Source organism: Theropithecus gelada, chromosome 3 (genome assembly GCF_003255815.1).
Source record: "Theropithecus gelada isolate Dixy chromosome 3, Tgel_1.0, whole genome shotgun sequence".
Classification (NCBI taxonomy): domain Eukaryota; kingdom Metazoa; phylum Chordata; class Mammalia; order Primates; family Cercopithecidae; genus Theropithecus; species Theropithecus gelada.
The window spans coordinates 2949187-2966057 of record NC_037670.1 but is presented as its reverse complement, the minus strand read 5'-3'; the positions used below and the strand labels follow the sequence as shown (position 1 = coordinate 2966057).

The 16871-nt window shown below is 44.1% G+C and overlaps 1 protein-coding gene across 4 annotated transcripts in view; it reads right to left on the bottom strand.

The window, feature by feature from the left end:
* CALN1 (calneuron 1) overlaps nucleotides 1-16871 on the bottom strand; it is a 660470-nt gene that overhangs the window by 481256 nt on the left and 162343 nt on the right. For all 4 annotated transcript variants that reach the window (XM_025379137.1, XM_025379134.1, XM_025379136.1 and 1 more), the window contains one exon: nucleotides 14173-14297. In XM_025379137.1, coding sequence (XP_025234922.1) covers nucleotides 14173-14290 — 118 coding nt within the window. In that variant the 5' untranslated portion in view covers nucleotides 14291-14297. The remainder of the gene's footprint in view (nucleotides 1-14172; nucleotides 14298-16871) is intronic.

The window sequence follows — 16871 nt, the reverse complement described above, 5'->3', positions numbered from 1 at the left end:
TGAGGTTATTTTTTTTTTTTTTTTTTTTTTTTTTTTTTTTTTTTTTTTGAGACAGGGTCTCACTGTGTTGCCCTGGCTGGAGTGCAGTGGCGCGATCATAGCTCGCTGCAGTCTGGAACCTGGAACTCTTGGGCTCAAGCAATTCTCCGGTCTCAGCCTCCTGAGTATCCAGGACCACAGGCATGCACCACCACACCTGGCTAATTTTTTTGTTGTTGTTGTTATTAACAGCTTTTAAGTTTAGGGGTACACATGCAGGTTTGTTCCACAGGTAAACTTGTGTCATAGGGGTTTGCTGTACAGATTATTTTGTCACCCAGGTATTAAGCCCTACTACTCATTAGTAATTTTTTCCTGATCCTCTCCCTCCTCCTACCTGCCCTACACCATCTGACAGGCCCCAGTGTGTGTTGTTCCCCTCTATGTGACCATGTGTTCTCATCATTTAGCTCCGGATTACAAGTGAGAACATGCAGCATTTGGTTTCCTGTTCCTGCGTTAGTTTGCTAAGGATAACAGCCTTCAGCTCCATCCATGTAACTGCTGGCTAATTTTTGTGGAATTTGCAGAGACAGGGTTTTGTCATGTTGCCCGGGTTAGTCTCGAACTCCTGGCCTCAAGTTATCCTCCTGCCTCACCTCCCAAAGTGCTAGGATTACAGGCATGAGCCACCATGCCCAAGCTAAACCAGGAAGTGTTTGAGTCATTTGTTATACAGTAATATGGCAATACAGACCTGGATGTAAATTCCACACTCTTCCTGCTTAAGAAGTAAATATTAATGACCACGTTGATACAGCAAATTTGTATTTTAAATGGGTGTGTCCTAACTCATCACCTGCAATGAGTGGAGCAAAATTTAGATGCCCTGGATGCCACTGTGAAGAGAGAAGACCAGTGAGTCACTGCTGCTAGGACATGTTGCTAATATCACATTCTTGAGTAGTCACAGGGAACAGCTGAACCTGCTGCTGGCCAATTACTGCAAGGAGAAACAGCTCAGTGTCAGTGAAGCCAACGTCGGAAAGATGGGTTTTGGCAAACTCCCTTCAGCATCCAGATGGATAATGTTGAACAACTCTACTCAACAGGTTAACTCATTTAGTTATCTGGGGAAGCATGATGGGGCTTAATTACCTTACTAGATCTATTATGATGCATTTCTGTTGAGAGTGAAAGATTCCCCAGGAACAAGATAAAGGTGATTTTATGATTGAGATAAACACTTGGTTACTCCTATTCCTCAACTAGCTCAAGTCAAGGTTATGGTTTAAGATGCAGCAGGTTCTTTTGCATAACAAGATACCACCCTCTGCTTGCTATCTCATGCAGGGTTCCTAGAAATAAGAACCCAGGAAACATTTTCTAAAGCCAGTATTTAGATCACCTGTTGGGAAGGCTTTCTAAACTACAATGGCTGGGCGCAGTGGTTCATACCTGTAATCCCAGCGTTTTGGGAGGCCAAGGAGGGAGGATCATTTGAGCCTAGGAGTTCCAGACCAGCCTGGGAAACACAGTGAGACCCTATCTCTCCAAAAATAAAAAACCAAACAGAATTAGCCAGGTGTAGTGGCACGCACCTCTGCTCCCAGCTACTTGAGAGGCTGCAGTGGGAGGATCGCTTGAAACTGAGAGGTTAAAGCTGCAGTGAGCAGTGATGGCACCAGTGCAGTCCAGCCTGGACAACAGACTAAGATCCTATCTCAGAAAAAAACAAACAAACAAAAACACACACACACACACAAAACTAAACTACAATGTACCCCTATCTCCTTGCATCTAGAAAGTCTAGTATGAGCACCTCTTTCCTCATTGAGAATCGCCACCATGATAGGTTACTATCACTAGAAGAAATATGTATTGAAAAAGTCCACAGAAGTTTGATAGTGAGACAAGGTTGAAAGCCACCAATGTGTCTGAAATAATACAAAATACCTGTATATTAGATAATCTGAATATGCGGCAAAGAGTTCCTGTTTAAAATATAATTGAGAAAACCATTCTTCCAATAGACACTTTAAGGCCATCATTGGAATCAGGTAACTGGTGTTTAACTTTTTGCCTGAACCAACTGGAAGTTTGCAGCTAATGTCATGCACATTCCGAGCCAATGTGTTTCTTTAAGGGGCTGCCATATTTTTTTTTCTTTCTCCTTGTGTGTGGATTTCTATTTTCTATTTCTATTCTGACAGCCTTTGCAGTTGTGTTTTTTCTTTTATCTTATGATGTCTCGATCGCTTTTGGAAACAGGCAGAATATAAATTACAAATTAACAGCACGAAGCTGGCGGGGAAGGTAGGTGCTCGGGTTTCTTTCTTGGTCACAGCTATCAAAATGCATTTTCAGAACAACATGCGGGAAACTACTAGAAGACTTAGCAAGTGTCCCTTTAAGGAATGGGCCCTTGGAAGCAGCTACCCTCAGAGAAATCCCTGCTCTCCCCTGTTAACAAAGCCTCACAACTGTCCACAAAAGATTTTTCTCTCGAGGCTCAAAGGCAGGTCAAGCCTCCAGGAGGAAGGTACCCAGGTAGATAAAAGATGTAAGTTGCAAAGCTAATTCCCAGCTCAGGGCAGAGCTCTATATCTGACACTCCCCCTCTTATTGGGATGATGATGTGGTTCATGCATTGCGTAGGTTTTAGGCTTCCTCTGGAGGAGAGAACTTTGAGCCATCAGATAAGAGTTGCGAGCTTCTCTTCTTGTAACAGGAATGTTTCTGCCTCCTTCAAACCCCCTCTTAGAAAGCCTGTAGAGAGAAGTGTCTCCAAAAAAGGCAAGTTGAGTTTGCCTCTGGGATCCTGAAATCAACCGGCAAAAGCAGGGGAGAAAACAGTAGGGGATGGGGGGACCTTCATTACAAGAAAACGTAGGATGGACCAGATGGGTGGCGGGTGGAGAGGGCCCTCCAGAGCTTACTGCACAGAAACCAGCCCCCCTCCTGGCATAAAATCATGCTCATGGCCAGCCTTTCCTGGGCTGCAGGGCACCTCCCCTCTCAGTAAGGAGCACTCTGGGCTCACACAGAACTTTAAAAATATCTCTCCACCCACTGAAATTTGATTAATCAGCCAAGTGCTCACCCATGTGTCACAGTGGTGGCAGAGATGCATGTGATGGTGATGTGACGGGTACAAGGGAAGCACACAGGGTCTCATCTCACAGGGAGCAGGATTCAGTACATAAAAATGAATGGCTCTTAGGTTCAACAGATGCTGGTTATGTGACCTTGGACAAGGTTATTTAACTTCTGGATTTTTCACATTTGCAAAAATGTAGTTAATAACAGTACCTGGGCCGGGTGTGTTGGCTCACATCTGTAATCCCAGCACTTTGGCAGGCTGAGGAAGGAGGATTGGTCGAGGCCAGGAGTTTGAGATCAGCCTGGGCAACACAGCAAGACCTTGTCTTTGCTAAAAATTTAAAAATTAGCTAGGCATGGTGTTGTGCACCTGTAGTCTCAGCTCCTCGGGAGGCTGAGATGGGAGGCTTGCTTGAGCCCAGAAGTTTGAGGCTGCAGTGAGCTATGATCATGCCACTGCACTCCAGCCTGGGCAACAGAATGACAGCCTGTCTTTAAAATTTTAAAAATAAATAAATACAAATTACAATAATAGTACATGCATAATAGGATGATTGAAAGGGTTAAATGAGTTAATGCACATAAAGCACTTTGAACAATGCCTAGCACATAGCAAGCACTCAATAAGCTTTAAATGTGATTATTATGATGATGACAACAGTGACAATATTGAAACTAAAAAGTTGAATGAATAGGTAGGGATTTCCCAGGCAGACAAAGAATATGTCTGGCCCAAGCAGCTTAAACAAAAGCGGAGAAGGAGGAGGGAGCCCAAGGTAGCAGGGGACCGTGTGGAGGGTAAGCAGGGAGTTGAAGCAGACCAAAAAAAGAAGGGATTCAGCCACACAGGACTTCATGCACTTTGTCACCAAGTCTAGATACCGGTAACGTGGCTGTAGGCTGTGGAGAGCTATTTAAGAATGATAAGCAGAAGCAATATGTTAAAAGGTAAAGTGCTATAATGGTTGACAATTTTAACTAATTCAGATGAACAAAATAAAATTAAATTAATTGTAACAGGCTGAGCATGGTGGCTCATGCCTATAATCCCAACACTTTGGGAGGACAAGGCAGGCAGATCCCTTGAGCCCAGGAGTTCAAGACCAGCATGGGCAACATGGCAAACCCTGTCTCTACAAAAAATACAAAAATTATTCAGGCATGGTGATGTGCACCTGTAGTCCCAGCTACTCAGGAGGCTGAGGCAGGAGAATCACTTGAGCCCAGAAGGTGGAGGATAAAGTAAGCTGGAGCTGTACTCCAGCCTGGGCAACAGAGGGAGACCCTGCCTCACACACACATACACACACACGCGCGTGTGCACAAAACTGTAACAGACTTCTGGGTATGACAAAGAAACGTGCGCAAGAATAACCCTCCCACCATGTGCCATAAGCCAGGCACAATAAAACTGAACCAAGTATATGAGGCAACTGTTTTCAGGCAAATAACAACAGGCAGCACAAGATTACAATTGCAAGGAGAAGGGAAATTCACATGGTGAGCCCTATGCTCACGCTGGCTCTCTGCCTGGGGACAATTTCCCAACCATAATTCATGTAGTAGCTGCAGGAACTAGAATCTGCAGGGTAGGACAGCAGAGAGAAGAACACTATGCAAAGAATGAACATCAGAAGCCCGTGTGTGGGTTCCCCATGAACATTTGGTTGAAACCTATGTTATCCAGATGCAAGGTGAGATTAAATAAGACTTACCAGGAAGCAGCTGCTATGAGGTTGAGAATAGAAAACAAACACTATAACTGAAGCAGCAGATAGTGGAAAAACCTCATTAGTACTGCAGGCATCCAGCTAAGACACTAGAAAGACCACCTCTTAAGAGATGGTTAGTTTCCACTGATTTGCCCTAACAGAGCATAAAAATAAATCTACACAAGTTCAACGTGGTCAGCCAGTAATTGAATTACCTACTACAACAAAAATTAGTACTCTTCAGAGAAAGATAACAGAACATGTAGTCACTCTAATATAGGATTCACAATGTTCAGTGTATAGTCAAATATTCACAGGCATGCAAAGAAACAAGAAAATCTGACCACAGTATTTTTAAAAAGTCCATAAAAACCAATCCCAGGATGGCCTAGAGCCTTGATGTTGGATTTAGCACATAGAACTTTAAAGAGCTACTATAAACATAGGAAAGTATATTCAAAGAATTAAAGAAAACTATTGTTTTAATGATTAAACAGATGGAGTATCTCACCAAAGAAATGAAAACTGTAAAAAAGAACCAAATAAAAATTCCAGATTTGAAAAAAAAATTGTGTGTGTTTCCGTGTGTGTGTGTGTGTGTGTCTGTGTGTGTGTTGAGAGAGAGAAAAAAAAAAAAAAAAACTAAATGCTGAAAAATGTTAAAAAGTAAGCCAGGCACAATGCTTCATGCCTACAATCCCAACTACTTGGGAGGCTGAGGCAGGAGGATCACTTGAGCCCAGGAGATCAAGACTGCAGTGAGCTTTGATGGCACCACTGAACTCACCAGGGTGACAATGCGAGACCCTGCCTGAAAAACCTAAATAAATAAATTCTAAAAAATAATAAATAAGTGAAGGATATACAAATACTCACTGTACTTTCCAAAAACCTCTGTGGATTTGAATTTTTTAAAACTAAAGAGATATTAAAAATATATATATATGTATATATATACAAAAAAAGAAGATAAAAGTTATAAGCCAAGGCTGGGTGTGGTGGCTCATGCCTGTAATCCCAGCACTTTGGGAGAATGAGGTGGGAGGATTACGTTAGCCCTGGAGTTCAAGACCAGCCTGGGCAACATAGTGAGACCCCATCTCTAAAAAAAATTTTTTTTTTAATTTAGCAGGTGTGGTGACCCACACCTGTAGTCCCATCTATTTGGGAGGCTGAGGCAGGAGGATCGCTTGAGATCAGGAGGTCGATGCTACAGTGAGCCATGTTTGTGCCTCTGCACGCCAGCCTGGGCAACAGAGCAAGACACTGTCTTATAAAACAAACAAAACAAGAAGTTCTAAGCCAAGGAATAACCTAACTAGGTGTGCATTTGAGTAGCATCCCTCCAATGATATCGAACTGAACTGACATGTAGGTGGATCACAGATGAAACCCAACAAGATCAGTTCTAGTGAATGCTGTTGTCTAGGAAGTGGAAACCTGACCCGAGGCAATACCAGTGTGATCAGAGAGGAAGGAAGAGTTATACAATACGTAGAGAGGTCAAGATATGTGGGGCTCACAATTGTATGTAAGGACCAAGAGATAACAAAGATGATTCCCAGATGACTGCTGTGGCTGACTGGCAATATAATTTCCTGGGAAAAATCCCAGACAAGGGGCAGTTTTCAAGAATAAAGAAAATCCATTTTGGCTTTAGATATTTGGAGTTTAAGGGACTTGTGAGACACCTGCACAGGACTACAGGTACTAGGTCTAAAATCCAAGAGAGAAGCAGGACTGGAGATAATAGATCTTGAGGTCATCAGCATGTAGATGCCCAGGCAGACGGCAACAAAAACCAACCCCAGGAGACAAGAGTGTGCCTCATATTTCTTTAATCTTTTTTAAAAATTTCAAATCTATAGAGGTTTAGGAATGCATGGCAAATATCTGTTTTCCATTCTTTTTTAAAAAAATTATTTTTGTTTTCTTTTTTCTGAGGGAGTGCAGTAGCACGATCATTGCTCACTACAGCCTTACTTCCTTGGCTCAAGCAATCCTCCCTCCTCGACCTCGTGAGTAGTTAGGATTATAAGCATGAGCCACTGTGCCTGCCTTTTTAAAAAAACAAAAAACAAAAAACAAAAAAAAACATTTTTCAGCAGGCAGGGGATGAGCGGTACACAATGAATGCGGAGATGACAAATACGTAGAAACGAGGAAGGAGGGGATCTAGGTAATGACATGAGTACCAAGGCAGTGATGGACTGCAAAAACAAAGGTGTGAACAACAGTGCCAGAGGCTGAAGAAAGTCCTGAATAAACATTAAAAGTCATCTAGACCAGTCATGGTGGTTCACGCCTATAATCCCAGCACTTTGGAGGCTGAAGTAGGCAGATAACCTGAGGTCAGGAATTCAAAACTAGCCTGGCCAACATGGTGAAACCCCGTTTCTACTAAAAATACAAAATTTAGCTGGGCATGATGGCAGGCGCCTGTAATCCCAGCTACTTGGGAGGCTGAGGCAGAAGAATCGCTTGAACCCAGGAGGCAGAGGTTGCAGTGAGCTGAGATCATGCCACTGCACTCCACCCTGGGTGACACAGCGAGATTCTGTCAAAAATTTTTTTTTTTTAAAGTCATCGGCCGGGCGCGGTGGCTCAAGCCTGTAATCCCAGCACTTTGGGAGGCCGAGATGGGCGGATCACGAGGTCAGGAGATCGAGACCATCCTGGCTAACACGGTGAAACCCCGTCTCTACTAAGAAATACAAAAAATAGCCGGGCGAGGTGGCAGCGCCTGTAGTCCCAGCTACTCGGGAGGCTGAGGCAGGAGAATGGCGTGAACCCGGGAGGCGGAGCTTGCAGTGAGCTGAGATCCGGCCACTGCACTCCAGCCTGGGCGACAGCGCGAGACTCCGTCTCAAAAAAAAAAAAAAAAAAAAAAAAGTCATCTAGAGGAGGCAAATAGGGGCTCCTAGAGAAAACTGAGCTGCAGGAGAGCAGTGACTCTGGAATAGTCGAAGTGACACTGGTCAACTACTAAAATGGAACCCCAGGTTCCAAGGATGGCAGTCTGGTATGTCTGTTCCCATACTCAAATGAAAATACCCCCTACAATACGCAGAAGAGTGTATCAGTATAAATATTAAGTTTGAGGCCAGCTGTGTTGGCTCATGCCTGTAATTTCAGCACTTTGGGAGGCCGAGGCAAGTGGACCACCTGAGGTCAGAAGTTCGAGACCAGCCTGGCCAACATGGCAAAACTCCATCTCTACTAAAAATACAATAATTAGCTGGGTGTGGTGCTGCACGCCTGTAGTACCAGCTACTTGGGAGGCTAGAGTCAGAGAATTGCTTGAACCCAGGAGGTGGAGGTTGCAGTGAGCCAAGAGCACACCACTGCACTCCAACCTGGGCGACAGAGCCAGACTCTGTCTCAAGAAAAAGAGAAAAAAAGAAGGAATGAAGGAGGAATGGAGGAAAGGGAGAGGGTGGGGGGAGAGAGAGAGAGAGAAAGAAAGAAAGAGAAATATTAATTTTGAGACATACACACATGTGAGAGGCTGAGAATTTTTTCTAATTGCCCCACCAATGAAATTGGAGAGACACCATTTCCACCCACACTTGGAACTACAGTGGCACATAAGGAAGGAAGACTGACTCACCACAATACATTGACAGCAAATCATGCAGTCACTCCCTACTTCACAGCAACTGTTTTCCATGGGAGTCTATTCCTCAACCCAAGCCCACTTCAGCAGCACCCTTTTTTAAGCTCATTTGGGGAACACAACTTAACTGCAGCCATGGGTTGGTATGTCGCATCCTGGGTTATCTATACAGCACAGGTGAAAGCCAAAATATTCCTAGGATGACTGAATGTACAAGAGTAGTTTGGAGAGAAGGAGAGAAGGAGAGGGGAAGAACAAACAACAGAGATGGGGAATTCTGTAGCATAGGGAGCAAAGACAGCAGGAAAGACCATTGAGACCCCCCGCCTCTGCCCAGAGCCATTGGCTACATGAATGTCTTCTGGAAACTGGAGACGGCATGCATATCAATCTCTCACCAGACTAAGGATAAAAAGGGGAGGCCAGGCGCAGTGGCTCACACCTGTAATCCCAGCACTTTGGGAGGCCAAGGCGGGTGGATCACGAGGTCAGGAGTTCGAGACCAGCCTGACTAACATGGTGAAACCCCGTCTCTACTAAAAAATACAAAAATTAGCTGGGCGTGGTGGCACGCACCTGTAATCCCAGCTACTCAGGAGGCTGAGGCAGGAGAATCACTTGAACCCAGGAGGCGGAGGTTGCAGTGAACCAAGATTGCGCCATCACACTCCAGCCTGGGCGACAGAGCGAGACTCCGTTTCAAAAAAAAAAAAAAAAGGCGGGGTGGGGGATGGGGAATATTATCTCAGGTTTGGGATAAAGTGAAGAAGGCAAGATTCTTTTTTTTTTTTTTTCCCCTAGAGACAGGGTCTTTGTTTGTCACCAAGGCTCAAGTGCAAGTGCAGTGGTACAATCATAGCCCACAGTAGCCTCAAACTCCTGGGCTCAGGCAATCCTCAGCCTCCCAAGTGGCAGGGACTATAGGCATGCACCACCACATCCAGCTAATTTTTTGTAGAGACAGGGTCTCCCTATGTTGCCCAGGCTGGTCTCCAACTCCTGGCCTCACGTGATCTTCCTGCCTCAGCCTCCCAAAGTGCTGGGATTACAGGCATGAGCTACTGTGCCTGGCCAAAGCTAGACTCTTTATACACCTTGTTTACTGACAAATACTGAGCCTACAAAAAAAGTCATAGTGTTGAGTTACAAAACACAATAGAAAAAAGCAATATAAATTATACACAAAAAAATTTCATGCAAAAGAAAGGTACTGTCATCTGGAAGACTTGGAGAAAAAGACTTTTATTATGAATATATATATAAATAATTTATGACCAGAAACAGAAGAGATTTTCACAAACTGGAAGATGGCTAATAGCTATTTCCTAATACAAACTGGAAACAACCCAAATGTCCATTGAGAATAAAATAGGAAAATAAATTAAGATATATTTATATACAATGGAAATTATATATTAAAGGAAACAGGTAAACTTCAGATGGAGGTGAATTTAGTTTAAGATTAAGATAGCATTACAAGGCCAAGCACAGAGGCTCCCAACTGTAATTCCAGCACTTTGGGAGGCCAAGGTGGGTGGATCACTTGAGGTCAGGAGTTCAATACCAGCCTGGCCAACCTGGTGAAACCCTGTCTCTACTAAAAATACAAAAATTAGTCAGGTGTGGCGGTACATGCCTGTAATCCCAGCTACTTGGGGGGCTGAGGCAGGAGAATAGCTTGAACCTGGGAGATGGAGGTTGCAGTGAGCAAAGATTGTGCCACTGCACTCCAGCTTGGGTGACAGAGTGAGACTCTGTTGTCTCAAACAAAAAAAAAAAAAAAAAGCATCATGAGATTATTCAATAAATAGCATTAAGAAAACTATTCAACAATCACACTGCATATATCTAATAGAATTCCTTATAATGCACTCTAAAAGTATAAGATGTTGCTAATAAATCTGGTATATGCATAAACTTCCTGGATAGATGTAAGCTCCTTGGAAAGAGGCAATGAATATTATGCTTATTTGATTTTCCTCTACTACCTAGAAGGCATTTCCTCCTCCACCTACTAAACATCCTTTTAACGAATGAATAAAAATGGATGAATGAATGAATGACTCTCCATCAATCCACCTTCAGTGAGTTTGGTTGGGTGATTCCCAACTTTGATCATTTTGATTCAGCTTTGCATGTTTCCCTCCTGAGCTTTGTTTAAAGAGAAGAAATAGAAACTTTCCAGAAGGGAACTGCAGTTGAAAATGACCTGCATGGCAAGTGGTCCTTTTCATGCCTGTTTTCAGAGCATAACCATTCATGAAGTGCATGCCTTTGGCCCTTACACTGGAGGAAAGGGATTTTCCATCATTGGTGATAAACACGAACAGGTGGGGAAAGTGTAGCCATTCACAAGCAGAAGGCTGCAGTGACTACAGGGTGGAGAGGTAGAGAGCAGATAAGGATAGCACCCAACTAATGCCTATGCTCAAGGCGGCCAGACCACAAAGGATGCTGCGATGTTCATCAGTGTCCAACACATCAACCTCCCAGCGCAGCACCACCTGTCTTCTGAGGGTAAATGAGTGCCCCCAACCAGCAGAACTTTAGGGTCACCATGCCATGAAGCAGCCTGAGAGAACAGCAAGCAAACTGCCCTGGAAACTGACTTCCTCAAGACCAATCTATAGTCATCTGAATTGATTCAAGCCAGTTGGTTTCCAGACCCTGCGTGCCTGCTCTAAACTCCAAACACATCTGCACTGTACTGCCCGGAGCCCCGAGATACTTGTAATAAACGAGGAGCAGTCATAACTCAGTGTTCACCTTGGCAAAAACTAAATAAATAAGTGGAATGAATCTTCCGTCAGAAAATAAATGGCCCTTCCCCAGGTTGAGAGCCTGGATTACCCTCCTGAAGGACAAACATGGCATCTTCACCCAGCCAATCTCGGGCCTTTACAAAGCCCCCACTTCACTCAATAAAATACCCCAAGGTTGCCAATGCTCAGGCTGCCAGCCTGGGCTTGGAGGGCTCTTAGAATTACTCCTACTAATCTACATACTGAAAAAGTGCATTTCAGTCCTTCTCAAGCTGCCTTTGCCTGATTAAAATAGCAAGTTTATATGCTTTTCTGTTTGGCCAAGAAAGTGGAGGGCAATTTCAGCAGGGCACCCAAGTAGGGAGAGGAGGATTGAAATCCAGCCAGCAGCCCTCTTGAAAAGCCATGCACCTCCACAGTGGCCCTGAACAGTTGCCTTAGCAGAGATTGAATTTAACAGTGAAAAAAAGCCATTGCGCTGAGAAGTCACAGAGAAATCATCTCCTAATCATTCATGGCAAAGTTGGGAAGCAGGAAGTGGGGAGAATATGGGAAGCCATGGATGATTTCCAAACTCCATTTGGTTAGTGATTTTTAACCTCTTAAAGAATTCTCCAAAACATATAGATAGCGTTACCCAGTTCTCAGCCAGGGCCACTCAGTGGGTCCTGCATGCATGGGGGACTCCCAGTCCCTCCTGCTAACTGATGACTGAGCCTCAGGGATCTACTCAAATAAAAACAAGCAAACATCCACCCCACATTAATGCACCACCTGCCCTAATATCCATTCACATTGAAGACTCCCATAGGTAGGAAAAGCCAGGGCCTCACTTCACCTCCCAAACACACCTCCTATGAGCTGAATGTTTGGGTCCCCCCAAAATGCATATGTGGAAACCTAATCAACAACGTGATGTCATTAAGAAGTGAGGTCTTTCAGGAGGTGATTAGGAGGGAAAAGCCCTCATGAATGGGATTAGTGCCTGCTATGGTTTGAATGTCCCTTCCAAATCTCACATTGACATTTAATTGGCATTGACAGTGCTAAGAGGTGAGATGGTTAAGATGTGATTAGACTATGAAAGATCTGCCCTCATGAATGGATTAATGTCATTATCTCAGGGGGAAGTTCATTATCCAGAGCATGGATTATTATAAAAGTGAGTTTAGTCCTCTCTGGCTTTCTTGTTCTTACCCTCTCTCGCCTTTCCACCTTCTGTCACGGGATGAAACAGCATGAAGGCCCTCACCAAATACCAGTGCTATGCACTTGGACTTCCCAGTCTTCAGAACCATCAGCCAAATATACTTCTTTTCTGTATAAATTACCCAGAACGTACTATGTTGTTATAGCAACACAAAGCAGACTAAGACAGTGCCCTTATATACTCAAGGCCCAAAAGAACTTATTCACTCTCTCCACCATCTGAGGACATAGCAAGAAGGTGACATCTATGAATCAGAAAGTGGCCCTCCCCAGACATCAAATCTACTGGCACCTTGATCTTAGACTTCCAAGCCTCCCAAACTGTGAAAAATAAATTTCTGTTCTTTATGAGCCACCTAGTCTATGGTGTCTTGTTAAAGCAGCCTGAACAGACCAAGATACCACCCAAGGGCAACCTCAGCCTGATCTGTGGTCGCCTTTATGGGCTCACTCTGGAGGAGGTCAGAGCTCAATTTCCCACTTCTGTGTCCTATATCAGCATACCTTTTGCTCAACTGAAGACCAGAAGATGTAAGGGTCCCTGATCTCCTCTCAGACCACCAGTCTTTGTCCAGACCACACTAAGCAGCTGCTATCCCTAGGAATCTTGACTCTGCCCCCATCACTACACTTCTTCAAATATCCCCCAGACTCTCCTTGGACCCAGCCTACCAGGGCCACATCCTCTGCTGCCTCCCTCCTCATTTATGTAAATAAGCAAGCATTTAAATAAGCACACAAGCAAAATGATGACAGAAAGAGAAGCTATTCAATGGCCTCTCCCCTTCACCTCCCTCACCTCCTGCCTGTTGTGAAGCAAGTTTGGCTTCACTGTCTCAGAGTTAAATGTCCTCCACCTGCCTTCTGGGAGAAATGAGGCTCCCTAATGTGCACATACAAAGCACATTGATTTGAACCATTACACTTAAAAGCAAATATGTGGGCCATCTGGGGTAATTTTTACTTCTCTACTTGAGAAAGTAAATTTAAACCTTGTACTTTAAAATGGCATTATTACAAGCAACAAAGTATTCAAAAACACTGGGGAAAACTGATTCTGGTTTGACCTCAGCAGATGCAGTACCTAGGTAAAAACATCAGGCTAAATCAACCTAATTCTCTATTCCAGGAAGAAAAAAAAACCAAAAACTTGTTTTTCCTATTTTTAATTTTTTTTAATTAGAGGATTGGTTTATCCAAGATACACTGAGACACAGTCCTAGGATGAATTTAGTCATCACGTTCCCAGGTTTATGTCCATCCCTAACTCCTGCCTTGAGCAGTTAGGGCTGTACTGTGTTACAAAGAAACAGAGGCAATTAAAATAATTGCTATCCATTGCCACCTAGACAGAGCTTCCAGATGATTCCGATTCAGGCAGGATTCAAAGCACCATGGCCAGAAGTCAAGAGACAGCCATTAACATCTCCCCTGCAGATGGACTCTATTGTTGGTGACAACATAGAAACAAGACAATTCCATTGGTGATAAAGACTCCGGAAACTGGAAAACACATTTTAAGAGAGGTGAAGGCTATCCCCCTAGTCAATATCCAAGAAAACCGAAATATCCACCATAGATTGTTCAGGCTATCAGATCTGTCCCACACACACACACAGAAGTCACTTGGGTAAAATTTTGTCTCTGAACTCTTTCCCATCACGCCATGGTTACACTTGGCCACAACTGCCAAAGAGTAGCCAAAGTCCAGGGCATTCAATTGAGCTTCAGAATAGCCACAAACACCTCCCTGGGAGGGGGGACAACCCCCCAAACAGAGTAGGCTCCTTACCATCGAGCTCCTCCACGGAGATATTAGCCAGCTGTTCGCTGTCACTGCCAGCAGAGAGTGATCGGTTGAGGTAATTCCCCTTGTACAACAAGCCAGCGGTCACATGGTGGAACGGCATCTTTTCCCTGCCCAAAAGAGAACAGGGGAGGGGAAAAGAAAGACATCATCATTCATTCTTCCTTTCCTTTCTTAAAGGACCATCTGATTTTCAGATGGCCGGTGTCATTGTAAAAATAACAATATTTCTAGTGGGAAAGTCAGGATATTTCCAGGGTCCCAATGACCTGAGCAATTTCCAAAGGAACTCAGGTTCTTCCCATTTCTTCACTGTGCATCTTACTTCATTTTCCCCATTTAATTATGAATTTGAACCATGTTGTCCTTGTTAATCATGGCACACCACATTACCATGAAACTATCTCTTTATGCAAATGGCAACACCCTTGACTCCTTTCCTTGGCCTGATAAATTCTCACTTGATGCTTGTAAGAAAGGACTGAGAATCCCAGAAGTGTTGGCATGCCCAGGGACTACATGTCTTGGCTGTGATCAAGCAGAGATCCAAGTGTCTCATTTCTCCCAGATAATACAGACGTCGCACTCACACAGCACTCAAAACAGGTAGGAAATGCCCAAGCTCTAAGTAAGTACATGCAATGGTCTGCATCTCAAGAAGCAGCTGCCAAGCCTGGTTAAGATGCAGATGCTGCTTACATGAGTGGTGTGTGAGCACACACATTCTAAAATGCTAATCACACACATTCTGAAATGCTAATCACACCTGCCCTGCTGCAAAGGGGCGTGGCAGCCTTCAGGTGTCCCACAATGAAGCTGCTTCCAGCACTCTCACACAAATTTAAAGCATCCTTTTAGACCAATAGAAAAAAGCTCCTGCACCCAGATGGTCATCAGTGGGGCTTAGAAGTTTCCACTAATGCAAGACTGACTGGAGGGTCAAGGCTATGAAAAAAGAGATGTGAGATAAAAGGACAGCAAAGACAATGGAAGAGAATGGAAGAACAAGCAAAGACAAGAAAGAGGAAAGGCAGCTGGGAAGATGATCATCTCTAAAGCAGAAAGAGCACAGCTCCTGGCCCAACTTGTCCAATGATGCTCTCCATGACTTTGAACAAGACGCCAAATGCTTCATATTCTGCTTCCCCATCTAGCAAGGGGGATTAAGAGTATGGATAAACCTCTGAGCAGAATTAGGGCCAACAGGCAGGAAGCACAGGGAGTCAATCACAAGGAGTGGGTAGAGAACACCTTTGTATCAGAGCTTCTGGAAGGTAAACTGGGCAGCACTCAACCTGTGAAACCCCTGAAAATTAAAAGGTTTAACCAGGAGCACAAAGCCAGTTAGTGACAGAAGTTGTTCTAGAACTCCAGCATCCTACATGCTATTTCCATTAAGCAGCCCCAGCTAAGCGCCAGACATTTCCACCCGGATGTCAAACCCTCATTTCAAACTCAAAACGTCTAAAAATGAATTAATTATCTTCCTACAAAGTAGGCTACACTTCCTGGTTTCTCTATTTCTATCAAAGGTGCTTTTTGCTCATCACAACAACTGGGACAACTCTCCCAAATGCTCGGGACCCCAAAAAGTAAAACAGACACATGGCTGAGGCAAGAACCAACTGTCAGCTTGCAACCCATCCCTTCACCCTTAACTCTTTCCATGGCTAACAACATGTACATCCACAGGACAATCGCAAATGGCATGATACTGATTACAAAGGGCACATGCATTTGCCAATTATAAGGGGTACATCTTCAGCTAGTTACAAGTCAGATGTTCCCAAATCTATCCTTATATTTAAACAGAATACAAGAATCTTTCTCTGGAAGAACACTTTGATGACCACCTCCTTTCTTCTCCAAGTTAATTTTCAGACGAAAAAGCTTTAAAAGGGAGAATCGCATATATGAATTAAGACTACTCTACCTTTTCCTTAAGGCCAATCCTGATTTCTTGGGACTGTGTGTCATGGTCATTTGAGTATGGACTGATACCCACTGCCATAATGTGAATGTCTCCCCCAAATTTTATGTGTCAGAAACTTAATCCCCAATGCTACAGTGTCGAGAGGTGGGACCTCTGAGAGGTGAGTAGGTCATGAGGGCAGAATGAATGCTGTTATTGCAGGTGTAGGTTACCTATCACAGGAGTGAGTTCCTGATAAAGGGATGAGTTCAGTTGGCTGCAGTGGCTCATGCCTGTAATCCCAGCACTTTAGGAGACCTAGGCAGGTAGATCACCTGAGGTCAGAAGTTCGAGACCAGCCTAGCCAACATGGTGAAACCCCATCTCTACTAAAAATACAAAAAATTAGCTGGGCGTGGTAGTGCACACCTGTAATCCCAGCTACTCGGGAGGCTGAGGCAGAGGAACTGCTTGAACCCAGGAAGCAGAAGTTGCAGTGAGCTGAAACCGCACCATTGCTCTCCAGCCTGGGCAACAAGAGTGTCTCAAAAAAAAAAAAAAAAAAATGAATTCAGCCTCTTTCCCTTCTCTGTCTCTTTCATTCTCTAATAACACTCATGCTCTCTTCCTCTTGTGCTACAGGACAACACAGCAAGAAGGCCCCTGAAAGATGGAGGACTCTTGCCCTTGGACTTCCCAGCCTGCAGAGCTGTAAGAAACAAATCTTTGCTCTTTGTAAACAACCCAGTCTCAGGTACTCTGTTATAGCAGC